Below are 15,269 nucleotides of genomic sequence, written 5' to 3' on the forward strand. Positions count from 1 at the left end.
CATGAGCCAGCAGCTGATTGGGAAGGACGGCTCTTTCCCAGGGTCTGTGGTCAGTCGCTGCCTTGACATCTCTCTCCTCAACCCTCACCACAGCGCACTCTGCTTGGGATGGGGGGCCGGTAGGATGGGAGCCAGCAGGACGGGGGGCCAGCAGGATGGGGGTTTGGCAGGATGGGGGTTTGGCAGGATGGGGGGATTGGCAGGACGGGGGGCCGGCAGGATGGGGGCCGGCAGGACGGGGGGGCCGGCAGGATGGGGGGCCGGCAGGACGGGGGGGCCGGCAGGACGGGGGGCTGGCAGGATGGGGGCCCTGCCGTTGTACGTGGGGACCCACAGCCAGGACAAACTGCACTTGGGCCCTGGCCTGTTCTGTGTGACTCAGCTGCCCCAATGTGCCTCACATCCCGCTCCGGGTCACCTCAGTCCTCAGGAGCGTGGGTGGAGGTGGGGGAGACTTGACCTCGTGCTCTCGGTCAGTGTAACGGGGCATTCTCGGGGTGGGGTCAGATGACGGAGTAGATACACAGCTCCCCTCCTCCCACGACCACCTCCAACTTACAACAAATGACAGAGCCGCCGCCACCACCGAGCCCCTGGGAGACCAGCTGAGCAGAACGCCTGAAACTCGGGTACAAAGAGGCCACCAGGAGACCCCGGAGGGGCGGGGCCCACCCCATGTGACAGCCATGTCTCGCTGCAGGGGCCCTCCCCCTTCCCAAGAAGCGGGGGTCCCAGCCCGCGCAGGGCCCCCAGAACGGGACGCCAGTGCCGGGAAGAGGAGGCCCACCCCGGGCTGGGAGCTCTCCGGTGGGGAGCTCAGGTGACCAAGTCCAGGGTGAGGGCTGGGCCGAGGGCCGGGAATCCCCCAGGACGAAGCGCAGGCACTGTGCGGCTCTCCTCCCCGCTGGCCCCGCGCAGGTGCACAACCCGTGCTCTCCCTTGGCGGGCGGCCACCCTTTGCCAGCCCTGATGATTCCCCGAGCCGCCCCATCCCTCTCGCACCCAGAGCCTCTGGCAGAAACTCCCGCTGCAGGCTCCCTCGGAGGGAGGGCGGCAGGCCCCTCACAGCGGCAGCCAGTCTTGGGGAGCACAGAGGCTCCCCCCAGACAGCCCTGTCCACGCCGGGGCCCTCCCGGGACTCCCGGCTCCACACACCGGGAGGCTGGCTTCAGGCCACCCAGATCCCCAGCCAACCAGCTCCACGACGGACACCCTGCCAGCCTTCTGCAGGAACTGCTCCGGGCCGGTCCCCACACCTGCTCCGCTGCTACAGCTGCAGCCGCTACAGCTGCAGCCAGTCAGCCAGGCCGAGCCCGCCCACCAAGGTGCCTGCAGCAGCAAAGCCCAACCCCAGCAGGAGGGCACGTGCCACCACACCAGGCCACCCCTGGAGAACCGGCCCAGGTGGCCAAGGGGGCTGCTCCACTGGGCCCACAGCACACTTTTAAGACGGAGAGCCATAGCGCATCCACCTGATACATGGGGAGTCCATCCAAATGAGAGCAGAGCGTGTCCCACATGAAAGAACAGGACGAAACCTCAAGAAAAGGACGAAACAAAATGGAGACCAGCAGCCTACCCGATACAGAGCTCAGAACGCTGCTTATAAGGCTCCTCGATGAACGTGGGAGAGGAATGAATGAATGAATGAATGCTGAGAATCTCAGCAAAGAGATAGGAACTATTAAAAAGAACCAACCAGCGCTAAAGAATGCAGTAGTGGAGATGAAGAATACACTAGAGGGAGTCAACAGCAGATCAGCTGAAGCAGAGGATGGAGTTAGTGACCCAGAAGACGGGGTAGCAGCTAACACCCAGTCAGAGCAGCAAAGGAAAAGAGAATTTTTTAAAGAAGAGGATAGTTCGCCCTGGCCGGGTTGGCTGAGTGGATAGAGCATCGGCCTGCAGACCAAAGGGTCCCGGGTTTGAGTCTATGACACATGCCTGGGTTGCCGGCTCGATCCTCAGTAGGGGGTGTGCAGGAGGCAGCCGATCCGTGACTCTCTCTCATCGTTGATGTTTCTATCTCTCTCTCCCTCTCCCTTCCTCTCTGAAATCAACAAAAATATATTTTGAAAAGAGGGTAGTATAAGGGACCTCTGGGACACCAAGCATAACAACTTTCACAACATAGGGGTCCCAGAGGAGGAGAGAGAGAGAAAAGGATTGGAAACCTATTTACAGAAATAACGACTGAGAACGTCCCTAACCTGGCAAAGGAGATAGACTTACACGTCCAGAAAGCAGAGTCCCAAACAAGAGGAAACAAAGAGGCCACGCCAAGACACAGCGTATTTAAAACGCCGGAGGCTGAAGACAGAGACCCGTGAAGGGGAGCAAAAGCAGGCCGTCAGTCGCCTGTCCGCTGGTTTCTCGGCGGGACCTTCGCAGGCCAGAAGGGACTGGCGTGTGGCCTTCACAGCGATGAGCAGCAAGGACCGGCAGCCGGGGTTCCCCAGCGAGGTGGTAATTGAGAATCGAAGGGGAGAGGGTTTCCGAGATGAGAAAAAGCTAAAGGCGTTCGTCACCACCAACAGGCATTACAAAGTGTTAAAGGAGCTTGTTTAGGTAGAAAAGAAAAAAAGATCAAAATATCTGAATAAGAAAATATAGGAACGGGAAAAAACCTCACTGACAAGGGCAAACACTTGGTAAGAGTAGGGAATCAAGCAATTAAAGCTAGCGCAAAGACTGAAGCAGAGAGATCCTGTGGAAATACAGTAAGTGATAAGAAATAAAAGAGGTCAGTAAAACCAAGAGCTGGTTCTATGAAAAGAGAGACAAAATTGATAAACCTTTAGCCAGACACATCAAGAAAAAAGAGAGAGCCCCTCCCCCCAAAAAAATAAAATCAGAAAGAGAAGTGACAGAAATACAAAAGATGATAAGAAAATAGTACAAACAGCTATATGCCCACAAACTGGACAACCTAGAACCAATGGATCAATTCCTAGAAATACGCATACCATCTTCCAGGACTGACTCAAGAAGAAACAGAAAACCTGAACAGACCAAATCGGTAATAAAAAACACAGCACACCAGATGTCTCCACCGGTGAATTCTACCAAACATTCAGGGAACACTACCCTCAAACGCTTCCCAAAAAACTGAAGAGGGGGGGACATCACAAATTCAATTCACGAGGCCTCCATCCCCGATTCCCCAGCCAGAGAGGGACTACAGAACAATACAGCTACCTGCCAACGTCCCTGATGAACGTAGATGCAAAGTATTAGCAGACCAAACCCAGCAACACATTGAAAGGATAATACGCCGTGATCGAGTGGGGTTTGTTCTCGAGATACAAGGCTGGTTCAATATTCAGAAATCAGTTAACGTGATACACCACAGAAATAAAATGAAGGGTAAGCATCATACGATCGTATCACCGGATGCGGAGAAAGTATGTGGCAAGACCATCATCCATTATGATAAAAGCTCTCAGCAAAGTGGGGGTGGAGGGGACACACTTCAACATAATAAGGGCCATGTACGACAAACCACATATATGGGTCTGGTCATTTTTCATATGGGCAAAGACAACAAATGAAAAACACACAAATGAGACTCCATCACATTAAAAAGCTTTCGCATCACCAAGAAAACCATCAATGAAACCACATGGGAGGAGATATTCGCAAATGGTATACCAGATAATGGGTCAATATCCAGATTTATCCAGAACTCGCATAGCTCAACACAGAAACAAAAAACAAACCCAAACAACGCAATTAAAAAGGGGCAGAGGACCCGAATAGACACTTCTCCCAAGAGGACACACAGATGGCCAACGGACGCGTGAGAAGATGCTCCAAGTCTCTGACCATCAGAGAGACTCCAATGAAAACCACACGCACCACCCCCTCACGCCTGTCAGGACGGCAGCCGTCAGGAATCCACACGCAAGTGCGGGCGAGGAGGTGGAGGGAAGGGGCCTCGTGGCGGCTGCGAGGGATGCAGACGGTGCGGCCACCGTGGGAAACAGTATGGAGATCCCTCAGAAAATTAAAAATAGAACTGCCATGTGGCCCAGCAATTCCACTTCTGGGAATATGTCTGAAGAACACCAAACACTCCTTGGAAAAGATACACACCCCCCGCCCCCCATGTTCACGGCAGCGGAATTCACAGCAGCCACGACACGGAAGCCCTGGGTGTCCGCGGGCAGGCGCGTGGATGAAACAGCCGAGGCGCATGAACACGACGGACATCACCCACCGGGAAAAAGAACGGAATCTTGCTGCCGGTGACAACGGGGAGGGACCCAGAGGGCATTGTGCGAAGGGAAGTTAGTCAGATGGGGAAAGACCGACACTGTGCGATGTCGCTTGCACGTGGAATATAAAAAGTAACATAAACGAGCAAAACAGACACACACTCACAGATACAGAGAACAAGATGGGAGGGAACGGGGGTGGGGGGCGGTGAGTGTGAAGGGGAAGGGGTTAAAAAGTACAAACTGCGGCCGAGACCAGTGGCGGGATGTGACGTACAGCGCAGGGAACACGGTGAGTGATTTGGGGGGGTGAAGGGGGGGGGTGCTGGACTTACCAGGGCGATCGCTTCGCAATTACATAAGAGTCTAACCCCCGTGCAGTACCCCTGAAACTATGGAATACTGTACGTCAACTATAGCTGAAAAATAAATTTTAAAAAGAATACATTACATAGAAATAAAGCACACAAAACAGCCAGATGAATAACTTTAAAATCACTTCTAATGCCGTTACTTGAAGACCATCTATTCATTTCTCATCCCTGAAGAACAGACTTTTCAGAAAAGAAACAGTGGGTCGGGAACAGGACCTCCGGTAATAAACTGGGGTTTGTGATATGAGGTGTCAGCAAACCCCAGCCTTCCCTCGCGACACGGGAAAGGTCGGGGGGCTGAGTGGGTTACGATGACACCAAGTCCACGCGCGAACAGACACGGGGACAGGCGCTCGGACGTTTCCCCGGCCACGCGCTGTCTCCCGAGGGGCGGGCTCTGGGGCAGGGGCTGCTGCGGCAGGCGAGGAGGATGGGCCCACAAAGCCCCGTCCACTTGCCAATCGGCACAGTGACCGCTTCCAGAACCCGCTCCGCGAACCCCTTGGCGAATCCGACGGTGCGCCTTGGAGAAGAGGGGCGTCTGCCCTGGTTCTCGGGTGCGGCTGGCCCAGATGTTTGCTGACTGTAAGCGGGAGGCTGGGGCGCCACCAGGGGGGGGTTGTGGCTCTCACGGTCACATGTGCGAGCTGCACTGGCAGCTGTGGCAGCTGAGCCGCTCCGGGACGGCGCGTGGGGCACATGGGGGGGTGGGGGTCCCGCTCTGGACAGGCAGGTGCTTCTGCCGGTGCCCCGACTGCTGCACGGGGCTCGCACGCTGCCTGGAGCGCGTGTGACTGTGCGCCCCCCGAGCGGAGGCCGTAATCGCAGTCCCAGAGGGTGTGCCAGAGGCTGGAGGGCCCGGTGGCAGGGACCACGCGGGAGGGCGGGGTGGGGCAGGGCCTGCGCGTTCACTGGGTGACGGCCCCTCCCCGGTACCTAAGGGGCCGAGCGGACCACGGGCTGGAGTTCCGTTCCCTCTTGGTTCCCCGCGGAGCTCCCGGCACCCTGCGGCCTCGCGCGGTGCCATCTGTTCATCCTCTTCACGAAACTCTGCAAGCGGGAGGGCGGTGGCCAGGGTGAGGGCCTGTGCTTGGCAACCATGTACTCGGCCACATCACTTTGGGGAACTTAATCCTTAAAGAGTTCCCCCCGAGTCCTGGCCGGTGTGGCTCAGTTGGCTGGGCATCGTCCCCTGCACTGAAGGATCATAGAGTCCATCTCCTGTCAGGGCACGTGCCCGGGATTGTGGGCTCGATCCCCGTGGGCGGGGGGCAGGGGCGGCCGATGGATGTTCTGCTCTCACAGGGCGTTCCCCTCTCGCTTCAATGTCTTTCTCCCTCTCTCTCTCCCCCCTTCTTCCTTCCCTCCCTCTAAAAATCTTTTTTTAAAAGTTTCCCCTATTGAATTAAAATATTGGGGGTGGGGGGTAGATTTCCAAGTGGATTTTAAATCAGAAACGTGGGAATCAGAGCAAGAAGACCTGCCAGCGTCCTCAGAAGCATCTTCTGCGACTGCAGACTCGGGAGCCTGCTGGCGCCTCATGTTTGCGTGGAGGCGGCTGAGGACACGTGGTTACAGAACCAGAGGGGCCTGGACAGAGGGGCTCCGCCTGCTTCTCTTAAATGCAAAGGGGCTTTAACACCTGCGTCTTCTGGCAACAGAACGAAAGGGGATTGTTCGGACGCCACTTGCCCAGACAGGCCAGCGGGAGAGATGAGACGCCCCCAGCTGTTCCAAGGCCCGTCTGCAGGGATGGATGGGCGGGGGCCGCTGCCGCGGGACCGGGCAGCTGCCTGCTATTTCAGACAGCGGCGGCGGGCCGCGCCCGGACGGCAAAGGGCCCGCGAGGGCAGACCTGCCCCCACCGGCCAGACGGGGCCTTCACTGCAGTGACGGCCTCTAACCGACGGTGGGGTGGCGGGCGCTTGGGGTGCAAAACGCTTTGGGAAAAGATCAACTGCTGAACCCCCGGACGTGGGAGAGGCCAGACCGAGCCATTAGCACCCACGGGGCTCAGATGCGAGGCGTCCCCCACCCCTCGCAGCCAGGGCCATGGGTCGGTGTTCGTGTGTGGCCTCGCTCCTCTCCAGGGGGTCTCCGCAGGCAGGCCGAGTGGGAGGAGCTCAGAAAGGCCCCCGACCCCTGGGCAGAGGAGACACCGGCTGCCTGTCCCGGTGGGGGGGGGGAGGCCGAGGCTCCCGCGCCCGGGAGCGTGCAGGTCGCAGCAGAAGCGCGGTGCGTGCTCACCAACAGCTCGTGGTCCATAAAGTAGGGCTTCTCGGGCGAGCCGTCGTTCGTGTGCAGGTCAGCCGCCACACACAGGAGCTGGGCGCCCAGCACGGTCTCGAACACGGACAGGAAACTGTGCGCCACCAGGTAGGCGAGGGCGGCGGCCAGGAGCAGCGGCGCGGCCCACACCTGCAGCGTGCGGTGGTAGTTGAAGGCCATCAGCCCTCCGAACACGGTCAGACACGCCACCAGCACCTGTCGGAGCAAGAGTGCGCCCATGTCCTTAGGACCTGGGAGCCCTTCAGAGAGTGTGTCAGTTCCTGCAGCTTCACACGTGTGTGCGTGCGCGGGACCGTGTGTGTGCGTGTGGGACCAAGTGCATACGTGCGTGTGGGACTGTGTGCATGTGTGTGACTGCGTGTGTGCATGTGGGACAGCGTGTGTGCATGAGGGACTGCGTGCGTGTGGGACCAAGTGCATGTGTGCGTGTGGGACTGTGGGGGGATGCACATGTGTGTACTGCGTGTGTGCATGAGGGACTGCGTGTGTGTGTGGGACTGCGTGTGTGCACGTGGGACTGTGTGTGCATGTGTGTGACTGCATGTGTGCATGTAGGACTGCGTGTGTACATGTGTGTGACTGCGTGTGTGCATGTGGGACTGCGTGTGTGCGTGAGGGACTGCGTGTGTGCATGTGGGACTGCATATGTGCGTGAGGGACTGCGTGTGGGACTGCGTGTGTGCATGTGGAACTGCGTGTGTGCGTGTGGGACTGCGGGTGTGCGTGTGGGACTGTGTGGGGGGAGGACTGCGGGTGCCCTGCGGCCAAGGTCGCACGTAGGAACCGCTGGGACGATGAGGGGACGAGAACACGAAGCTGTGACAGGGAAGCAGTCGCTGGAGGAGGGAGAGGGGTGTGCTTCCGTCCCATCAGCGCCCCGTCCGCATTTACCTGGGGGCCCTGAGACCTCACGCTCACCCCGCAGTGCGCCCTGCGCGATAAACCTTTGGAAGCGCCCCTTGCAAGTGGCGGTGACGGTCCCCTGAGCGGGCGCACTGCCCTCAGCACGCGGTCACAGGTCACAGCTGTGCTTCTGCAGCGCCTCTCGGCCCGGCAGAGCCTAACGTATGCGCAAGTCACACCCAGCTGCCCGGCCCAGGCGTGTCGTGGCGTGTCACTGACCACGGCTCACCAGGACAGCAATGCAGAAGGATCAATGCTAAACCCCTGAACGTCAGAGAGGCCGGACCGAGCCACCAGCACCCACAGGCTCACACAGAGATGCGGCCCCTCGCGGCCAGGGCCATGGGTCAGGGCTAATGTGCGGCCCACCACGGAGGCAGGGCCCTGGGTCAGGGCTAATGAGCGGCCCACCACGGAGGCAGGGCCCTGGGTCAGGGCTAATGAGCGGCCCACCACGGAGGCAGGGCCCTGGGTCAGTTCTAATGAGCGGCCCACCACGGAGGCAGGGCCTGGGTCCGTTCTAATGAGCGGCCCACCACGGAGGCAGGACCCTGGGTCAGGGCTAACGTGCGGCCCACCACGGAGGCAGGGCCGGGGGTCAGGGCTAACGTGTGGCCCACCACGGAGGCAGGGCTGTGGGTCAGGGCTAACGTGCGGCCCACCACGGAGGCAGGGCCCTGGGTCAGGGCTAACGTGCGGCCCACCACGGAGGCAGGGCCCTGGGTCAGGGCTAATGAGCGGCCCACCACGGAGGCAGGACCCTGAGTCAGGGCTAACGTGCGGCCCACCACGGAGGCAGGACCCTGGGTCAGGGCTAACGTGCGGCCCACCACGGAGGCAGGGCCGGGGGTCAGGGTTAATGAGCGGCCCACCACGGAGGCAGGGCCGTGGGTCAGTTCTAATGAGCGGCCCACCACGGAGGCAGGGCCGGGGGTCAGGGCTAATGAGCGGCCCACCACGGAGGCAGGGCCGGGGGTCAGGGCTAACGTGCGGCCCACCACGGAGGCAGGGCCGTGGGTCAGTTCTAATGAGCGGCCCACCACGGAGGCAGGGCTGTGGGTCAGGGCTAATGTGCGGCCCACCACGGAGGCAGGGCTGTGGGTCAGGGCTAACGTGCGGCCCACCATGGGGCAGGGCACGCTACGGGAGGAGCCACGGGTCCCCACAGTGTGGCCCCCGGGGCAGGGGATCCAACACAAAGAGGAGGCAGGGCGTCCACCTTCGAGGGAGCAGCAAGAGACGGCGCTCCGACGCCCAGCCCCGCTGCAGGGCTGCGCTCTGGGCCCACCCACGGGCCCGTGTTTATTATTTCAGGGGCGACGCCTCACCTTGGCTAGAAAGATGACGAAGTCCCCGACGCAGCTAACCGACGTGAAGCGACTCGAATCCTCGGACAAGAGCCGGAGCGCGTCCTTTGCAGACGTACAGAACCCCGTCCCGTTGATGGCCGTGGCCGCGTACGCGTGCTGGAACGACAGACGACGGTCAGAGGGATGATGCGCCTCGTGCCCGGTCTCAGGACAACGCGACATCGGCTAAGAACGTCTGCAGAGAAAACCGCCGACACGCCCCAGCAAATTCCGTCGCTGTGAAGGCTCGGGTTACCCCCAGGTCTTCTCACAGTTGCAGGAAACAGAAAAGATAAACAAGTACTTGGGGTCAGTAGGGTGGCTAGCCCAGTGGTCGGCAAACCGCGGCTCGTGAGCCACATGCGGCTCTTTGGCCCCTTGAGGGTGGCTCTTCCACAAAATACCACGGCCTGGGCGAGTCTATTTTGAAGAAGTGGCGTTAGAAGAAGTTTAAGTTTAAAAAATGTGGCTCTCCAAAGAAATTTCAATCGTTGTCCTGTTGGTATTTGGCTCTGTTGACTGATGAGTTTGCAGACCACTGGGCTAGGGCATCGCACTATGAACACATAGGCCCGGCCGGCATGGCTCGATGGTTGAACGTCGACCTAGGAACCAGGAGGTCAGGGTTCGATTCCCCGTCAGGGCACATGCCCGGGTTGTGGGCTCCATCCCCAGGTTGGGGCGTGCAGGAGGCAGCCGGTCCATGTCTCTCATCATGGATGTTTCTCTCTCTCTCCCTCTCCCTTCCTGTCTGAAGTCAATAAAAGTCTATCTTTAAAAAGCACACGGAACGAGGGGTGGGAGTTACGCTGTGAAGTACTGCAGAGTCTGAGGGCGGGAGAGGGTGTTGAGTGCCGGACACAAAGCAGACCCTGGTGGGTGCCGAGCGCTGCCCAAGGCCGTGGGGATGGAGTCAGGGCGGCGGGGCCGGCGACACCCCTTCCCGGGAGCCCACGCGCGGCCCAGGGAGGGAACTGAGCGCTGGCACAGGTCCAGGACCTGCACCCATGCTAATGGCCACCTAACCTGCAGTAAATGCCACTCCGGGGGCGGGGGGGGGCGAGGGGGGGCGGGGGGGTGGGGGGGCGAGGGGGCGGGGGGGCGGGGGGGGGCGGGGGGCCGGCACATATCGCACGACTTCACTACTTCATACATTGCTACGCAACCGACACCTTCACTTCCCGACTTTGGACCATTTCTTTAGGATAAACTTCCAGAAGTAGGATTACTAAGTCAGAGAGAGCGTGTGTGTGTGTGTGTGTGTGTGTGTGTGTGTGTGCGCGCGTGCGCGTTCACATGAGGAGGTTTCTTGGGCCATTTTTCCGAAGCACCTTCCCCTGTGACGACAGGACCATTTCCAAAACACCTGTCCCCTCCACTTCCCTCCCCGCCTTCACCCGCACCACGTGCGCGGCCGCTGCGGCGAGGAATCGGTGGCTTTCCGGGGACCACGCACGGCCTGCTTGGTGTCGGCCGCTTTTGGCTGGGACGAAGGATGAGCGTTTCCTCTCGTGACACAGGAGCCCGTCACACGGCCCCTTAGCAGCGTCGCCAGGAGGCCACCACGGGGCCCCCCCAGCCATGCAGCCCGCAGCCCGCAGCCCACGTGACGGTTAACAGGTCACCGTGTGAAGCCAGGGCGCGGTCTGCCCACCCCCCTCAGCACGCTCCCCCCTCAGCTCCAGGGAGGAAGGCTGGGCCGCCCACAGGCCCCTGCGGTCTCGGAGGAACGTTGTCAGTGAGACGCGGGGGAGGCCCCGTGAGCCCCTCAGAGGGCCCCCACCTGCATCGCTGGCTTGTGGGTCCCCGCTGGCCGCGGGTGGGAGCTGACAGAGGGGGACGCACGCCTGGCGCAGGGCGGCGCTACCTGACGAAGCAGCTTCCATCACCCCCAGTTCCCAGGGCCTCTGTCCGAGTCATCGCTCCTGAGAACAGGTGGGGGGGGCGGGCATAGCCGTCCTTTTATAGACGGAAACGAAGATCAAGCACCTCCGCAGCCCCCCCTCCCCGCCGTGAGTCCGAGCTCCCCGCTTGACACTGGGGCGTCACTGCCCATCTTCACCGGAACAGAGGCGTCTGAAGGCTGGTTCAGACGCACCCGCTCCGCAGCCCGTCTCGGGGCTCAGATCCCAGCCCCTGTCGGCGGGCAGGGGGAAGAGGGGGGGCAATGATCTCACCTCTCAGACCTCAGCCCCGCCCCCGGGAGTGACAGCACCTGCCGCCCAGGAGCTGGAGGATGAAAGCCGAGTCCCCATAAAACAGCCAGCGAAGCGCCGGGCGTGGGAAGCGCGTCTCCCGGGGCGTCATGTCACCGGCCTGGCCACACGGCCTCTCTTACCGCTGGGAGAGGGCAGCTCTGCCCGCACCCAGGACCACGGGGAGGCCCCAGTCCCCCCACAGGGCAGGAGGGCAGGGTTTGCTCCCAGGCCACCCCCACGTGTCCCCACCTCTAACGCCCCCCCCCCCGCCCCCGCCCCGGCCACAGCACATTGTCAGTGACGGGGAAGTGCAAGTCTCAACCGGCAAAGGGGACGGAGCTGGGACATGAATTCGGGGAGCACAGCCAGTGCCCACCTCCTGCAGATCCAGAAGACGCCACACCAGGCAGCACAGGGCCCTGCTGTCCTCGGCCGCACCGCACCCGCAGGAGGGCTGCCCTCACAGGAGGGCAAGCCCCTGGGCGCCAGCATGACCGTGGAGGCGGTGGCGGGCGGAGGGAGGAGCGGTGCTGAGGCCGCTTGGGGGAGAGCCCGTAGGGCCCCCTCCTGAGCCCCGACCCTGGGGCACGCCCAGCAGGTGGTAGCCGGCGCCCAGGGGCTGCTGGGTGGCGGCAGGAAACACTCTCCACGCCCCCCCCCCCCCCCCCCGCCTAGTGTGGGGCCGGGACAAGCAGGTGTCTCCATTCCTTTCCATGTAAAGCGCAGCAGCAGCGCCGGGGCCAGCTGCCGGGGATCAGCTGCCCAGGAACACGCCTGGCCGCACCCCATCCAGCAGCACACGTGTGCGCTCCTGCTCGGACGGCTCCCAGCGCCGGCCACCAGCTGCGGCCCAGAACCGCGCCCACGCCGTCGGGGGGGGGGGGGGGGGGCGGTGCTGCGTCCCCGGAGCCACTGCGTCCCCGAGAGCGGCCGCACGGAGGCCCTGGGACGAGGCCACCTCCTGGGGCACGTCCGTTCCCGAAGAGCGGTGTCCCCCCGAGCACGGTCCCCCTTCCATGACCCAGCCAGGGACAGGGCACGGGGTCCCGCCGCTTCCCCGGGAGGCCCCTGTTGCCACGGGAGCGGAGCGGAGCGGAGCCGCCGGCCCGGCCAGGGGGCGCGGCAGGAGCCAAGTCCTGGCACAGAGAACACCCAGAGCCTTGCCACTGATGGGGGGGGGGACCCCATGGCGGGCAGGGAGAGGCTCTGGGTGTTACCGAGGCTCCTACCGAGGCTTGAAGACAGAGACCCGCCTGAGGCAGGCGCAACGAACAGCACGGCCCCGGTGGGTCAGGTCCCCGGCACACGCCGCCCTTCAGGCTCCGGGAGAACAGAGGGCCAGAGCGCAGGCTCCCGGGGCCAAAACGCGAAGAGCGTTAAGGGGTGTCAGAGCAGCGGCACGTGAGGTGCAGGTGAGGGCAGCACCACGGCTCGGGGGCCGCAGCCCAGGGCCTACCCCCGGCGCCGCACCGCACGGCAGCCGGCGGTCTCCACGGAAGCCCGAGCCGGCGTCCTCGGACACGGAGAAACACCCGTGTGGGTGCCTGCACCGCCCTCTCCTGAGCTTGGCGACACCCCGCGCTTTACGGTGGGCCACAGGCCTCCGCCGGGTGCGAGAAGCAAGCTCCAGGGGCTGTGGCCACTGCCCGAGAGCTGGGAGGGCATTCCGGGCCGTCCAGGCCCCTTGAGCCCCGGGGAAGTGTCCTGTGCGCCCCCCTCCCCCACCCCCCCACCCCCGGTAGGTTTCCCAGCCAGCATCGCAGCCGAGAGCGGCCCGTGTCCCCGAGGGACAGGTGTGCGCCCAGGGAGAAAGCCCAGGAGGCCTGGCCCTGCGCTGGAGTCACTGCTGCTCGGCGTCCCCTCCCCCACCGTGCCCGAGTTCAAAGGTTGGACAGGGCATGCCCAAGTGGTGGCTGGGCAGACAGATGTGTGAGGCGCACCTATCCTTCTCCAGGGAGACACACGGCCGGTATTTATGCTGCAGACAAGGAGTGGGGAGCGAGGCAGGGCTGCCTCCCCTCCTCCCCCGGCAAGGGACTGACTGCTGGCCTCAGCCTGGGTGTCCCCCAAACGCAGCCACCGGCCTCCCTCCCAGGACCAGGGAGGGCCGGGGAGGCTGTAAGGCAGCGGCCAGCTCCTTGACGTTCCCTCACGAAGTCTGTCTGGGGCCCGGCCGTGTGGCTCAGTGGTGGAGCGTGGACCTCTGAGCCCGGAGGTCCCGGTCAGGGCGCAGGCCCCGTTTCAGGCTCCATCCCGTCGGGCGTGGGCAGGAGGCAGCCGGCCGATGTTGAGCACTGATGTTTCTCTCTCTCCTCTCTCTCTCTCTCTCTCTCTCACCAGTTAAAAAACAGAAGGGGGTGCCTGGTTCTGGTGGTGAGAAACGGCTCTCCTCAGCACTGCCCAGCGCCTGCCGCCCAAAACAAGAAACACAAAACGGGCCCCTGCTCTTTTCAGTCTGGTTTCCAGCAGCTCACTGCAGTGCCAGGAAACTTCCCAAGAGGCCACATTCCTGGCCTCCCTCGCAGCTCACTTTCCTTTCGCCCTGCCAAGCGAGGCGGACGCAGCGCTGACCACCATTACCCAGCATCGCCCGGAACCCCGATGTCTTTCTTTCCGTTCTGCTTTCCAGCGGCTCATCCCGACGGCAGGTGCCCTCGCCCCGTCCATGTTCCCGTCAATTCTATTTTCCTTCTTCCTCCTCTGCTTTCTCAATCCCCTAACCCTCAGGCCGCCCAGCTGTGCCCAAGCAGGAGGCACAAATCTGACCCATCAGACCATGCAAATTTGGGTTCCTCATTTGCATAGAAACGGACCCATCAGGGACCAGGGCAGGAACTTTCTCTACAAGAGCCCACCGCTCTTTGATCTCCAGGGAGAGCACGTCTGGTTTCCGACGGGCCACGTTTCCCCGTTTGCACTGGTCGCTGGCAGTGACATTTTGTTGTTGATAACGCGAGGCCTCCTGCACCAGCACCACCATCAGACTCCATAGGACGCTCGGGAGCCTGTTTGCAGGCTGGTGCTCTGCTGAGCCTGCCTCACCTTCACACGGGTAATAACGGCGTGGCTGATGCTGAGCTCCGGGGGATCTTGGACACCTTTGAACTCCCAGGGGGAAAGGGTCTGGGTTGATGTAAGGCGATGAAATTAAGGAATGCTGCTGCTGAAACCGGTTTGGCTCAGTGGATAGAGCGCTGGCCTGCGGACTGAAAGGTCCCGGGTTCGATTCCGGTCAAGGGCACGTACCTTGGTTGCGGGCACATCCCCAGTGGGAGGTGTGCAGGAGGCAGCTGATCGATGTTTCTAACTCTCTATCCCTCTCCCTTCCTCTCTGTAAAAAATCAATAAAATATATTTTTTTTAAAAAAAGAAGTCCCTTCCCATAACCCTTCTGTCTTAAAAAAAAAAAAAAAAAAAGACAAATTAAGGAATGCTGAAAACACAGGACAGCGGGGCAGAGAAACGAGCGTGGATGTGCCTGAGAGGGTCGTTTTCCAGCGCCTGTTAGCCGCAGAGCCCGGCTTCAAAGGAAACCTTGGGTGGCGCTCCACTCCTCACCCAGATGGGGGTGGCTGCTCAGGGGCAGGTGAGGCGCGGGGCCAGGGCCCACCTCTCCTCGCCCATCTCTCTCCCCACCGTCCACAGGGAGCCCTCAGCTTCCACGGGAGGGTCACGGAAAGGCCCTCGGTTCACAACCACAGCCAGGGGAGGGCACTCAGACTCAGGCCCATGGAGCCACAGGCCGGCACATTGGTGTTTTTTGTTAAAAATATATTGTTATTGATGTCAGAGAGGAAGGGAGAGGGAGAGAGAGACAGAGAAACATCAGTGAGGAGAGAGAATCATGGACCGGCTGCCTCCTGCACGCCCCACACTGGGGATGGAGCCCGCGACCCAGGCCTGTGCCCTGACCGGGAATCGAACCTGATTCATAGGCCG

At 61.6% G+C, this 15,269-nt stretch overlaps 1 protein-coding gene across 1 annotated transcript in view; it reads right to left on the minus strand.

Moving 5' to 3' along the window:
* Nucleotides 1-4,692: 4,692 nt before the first annotated feature.
* SLC44A3 (solute carrier family 44 member 3) overlaps nt 4,693-15,269 on the minus strand; it is a 35,366-nt gene continuing 24,789 nt past the window's right edge. Inside the window, exons 13-15 of the mRNA XM_080648191.1 lie at nt 9,112-9,249; nt 6,839-7,075; nt 4,693-5,641 (exon numbers count right to left, since the gene is read on the minus strand). Coding sequence (XP_080504317.1) covers nt 5,528-5,641; nt 6,839-7,075; nt 9,112-9,249 — 489 coding nt within the window. The 3' untranslated portion in view covers nt 4,693-5,527. The remainder of the gene's footprint in view (nt 5,642-6,838; nt 7,076-9,111; nt 9,250-15,269) is intronic.

The sequence above is a fragment of the Plecotus auritus genome, assembly GCF_963455305.1.
Source record: "Plecotus auritus genome assembly, chromosome: 12".
NCBI lineage: Eukaryota > Metazoa > Chordata > Mammalia > Chiroptera > Vespertilionidae > Plecotus > Plecotus auritus.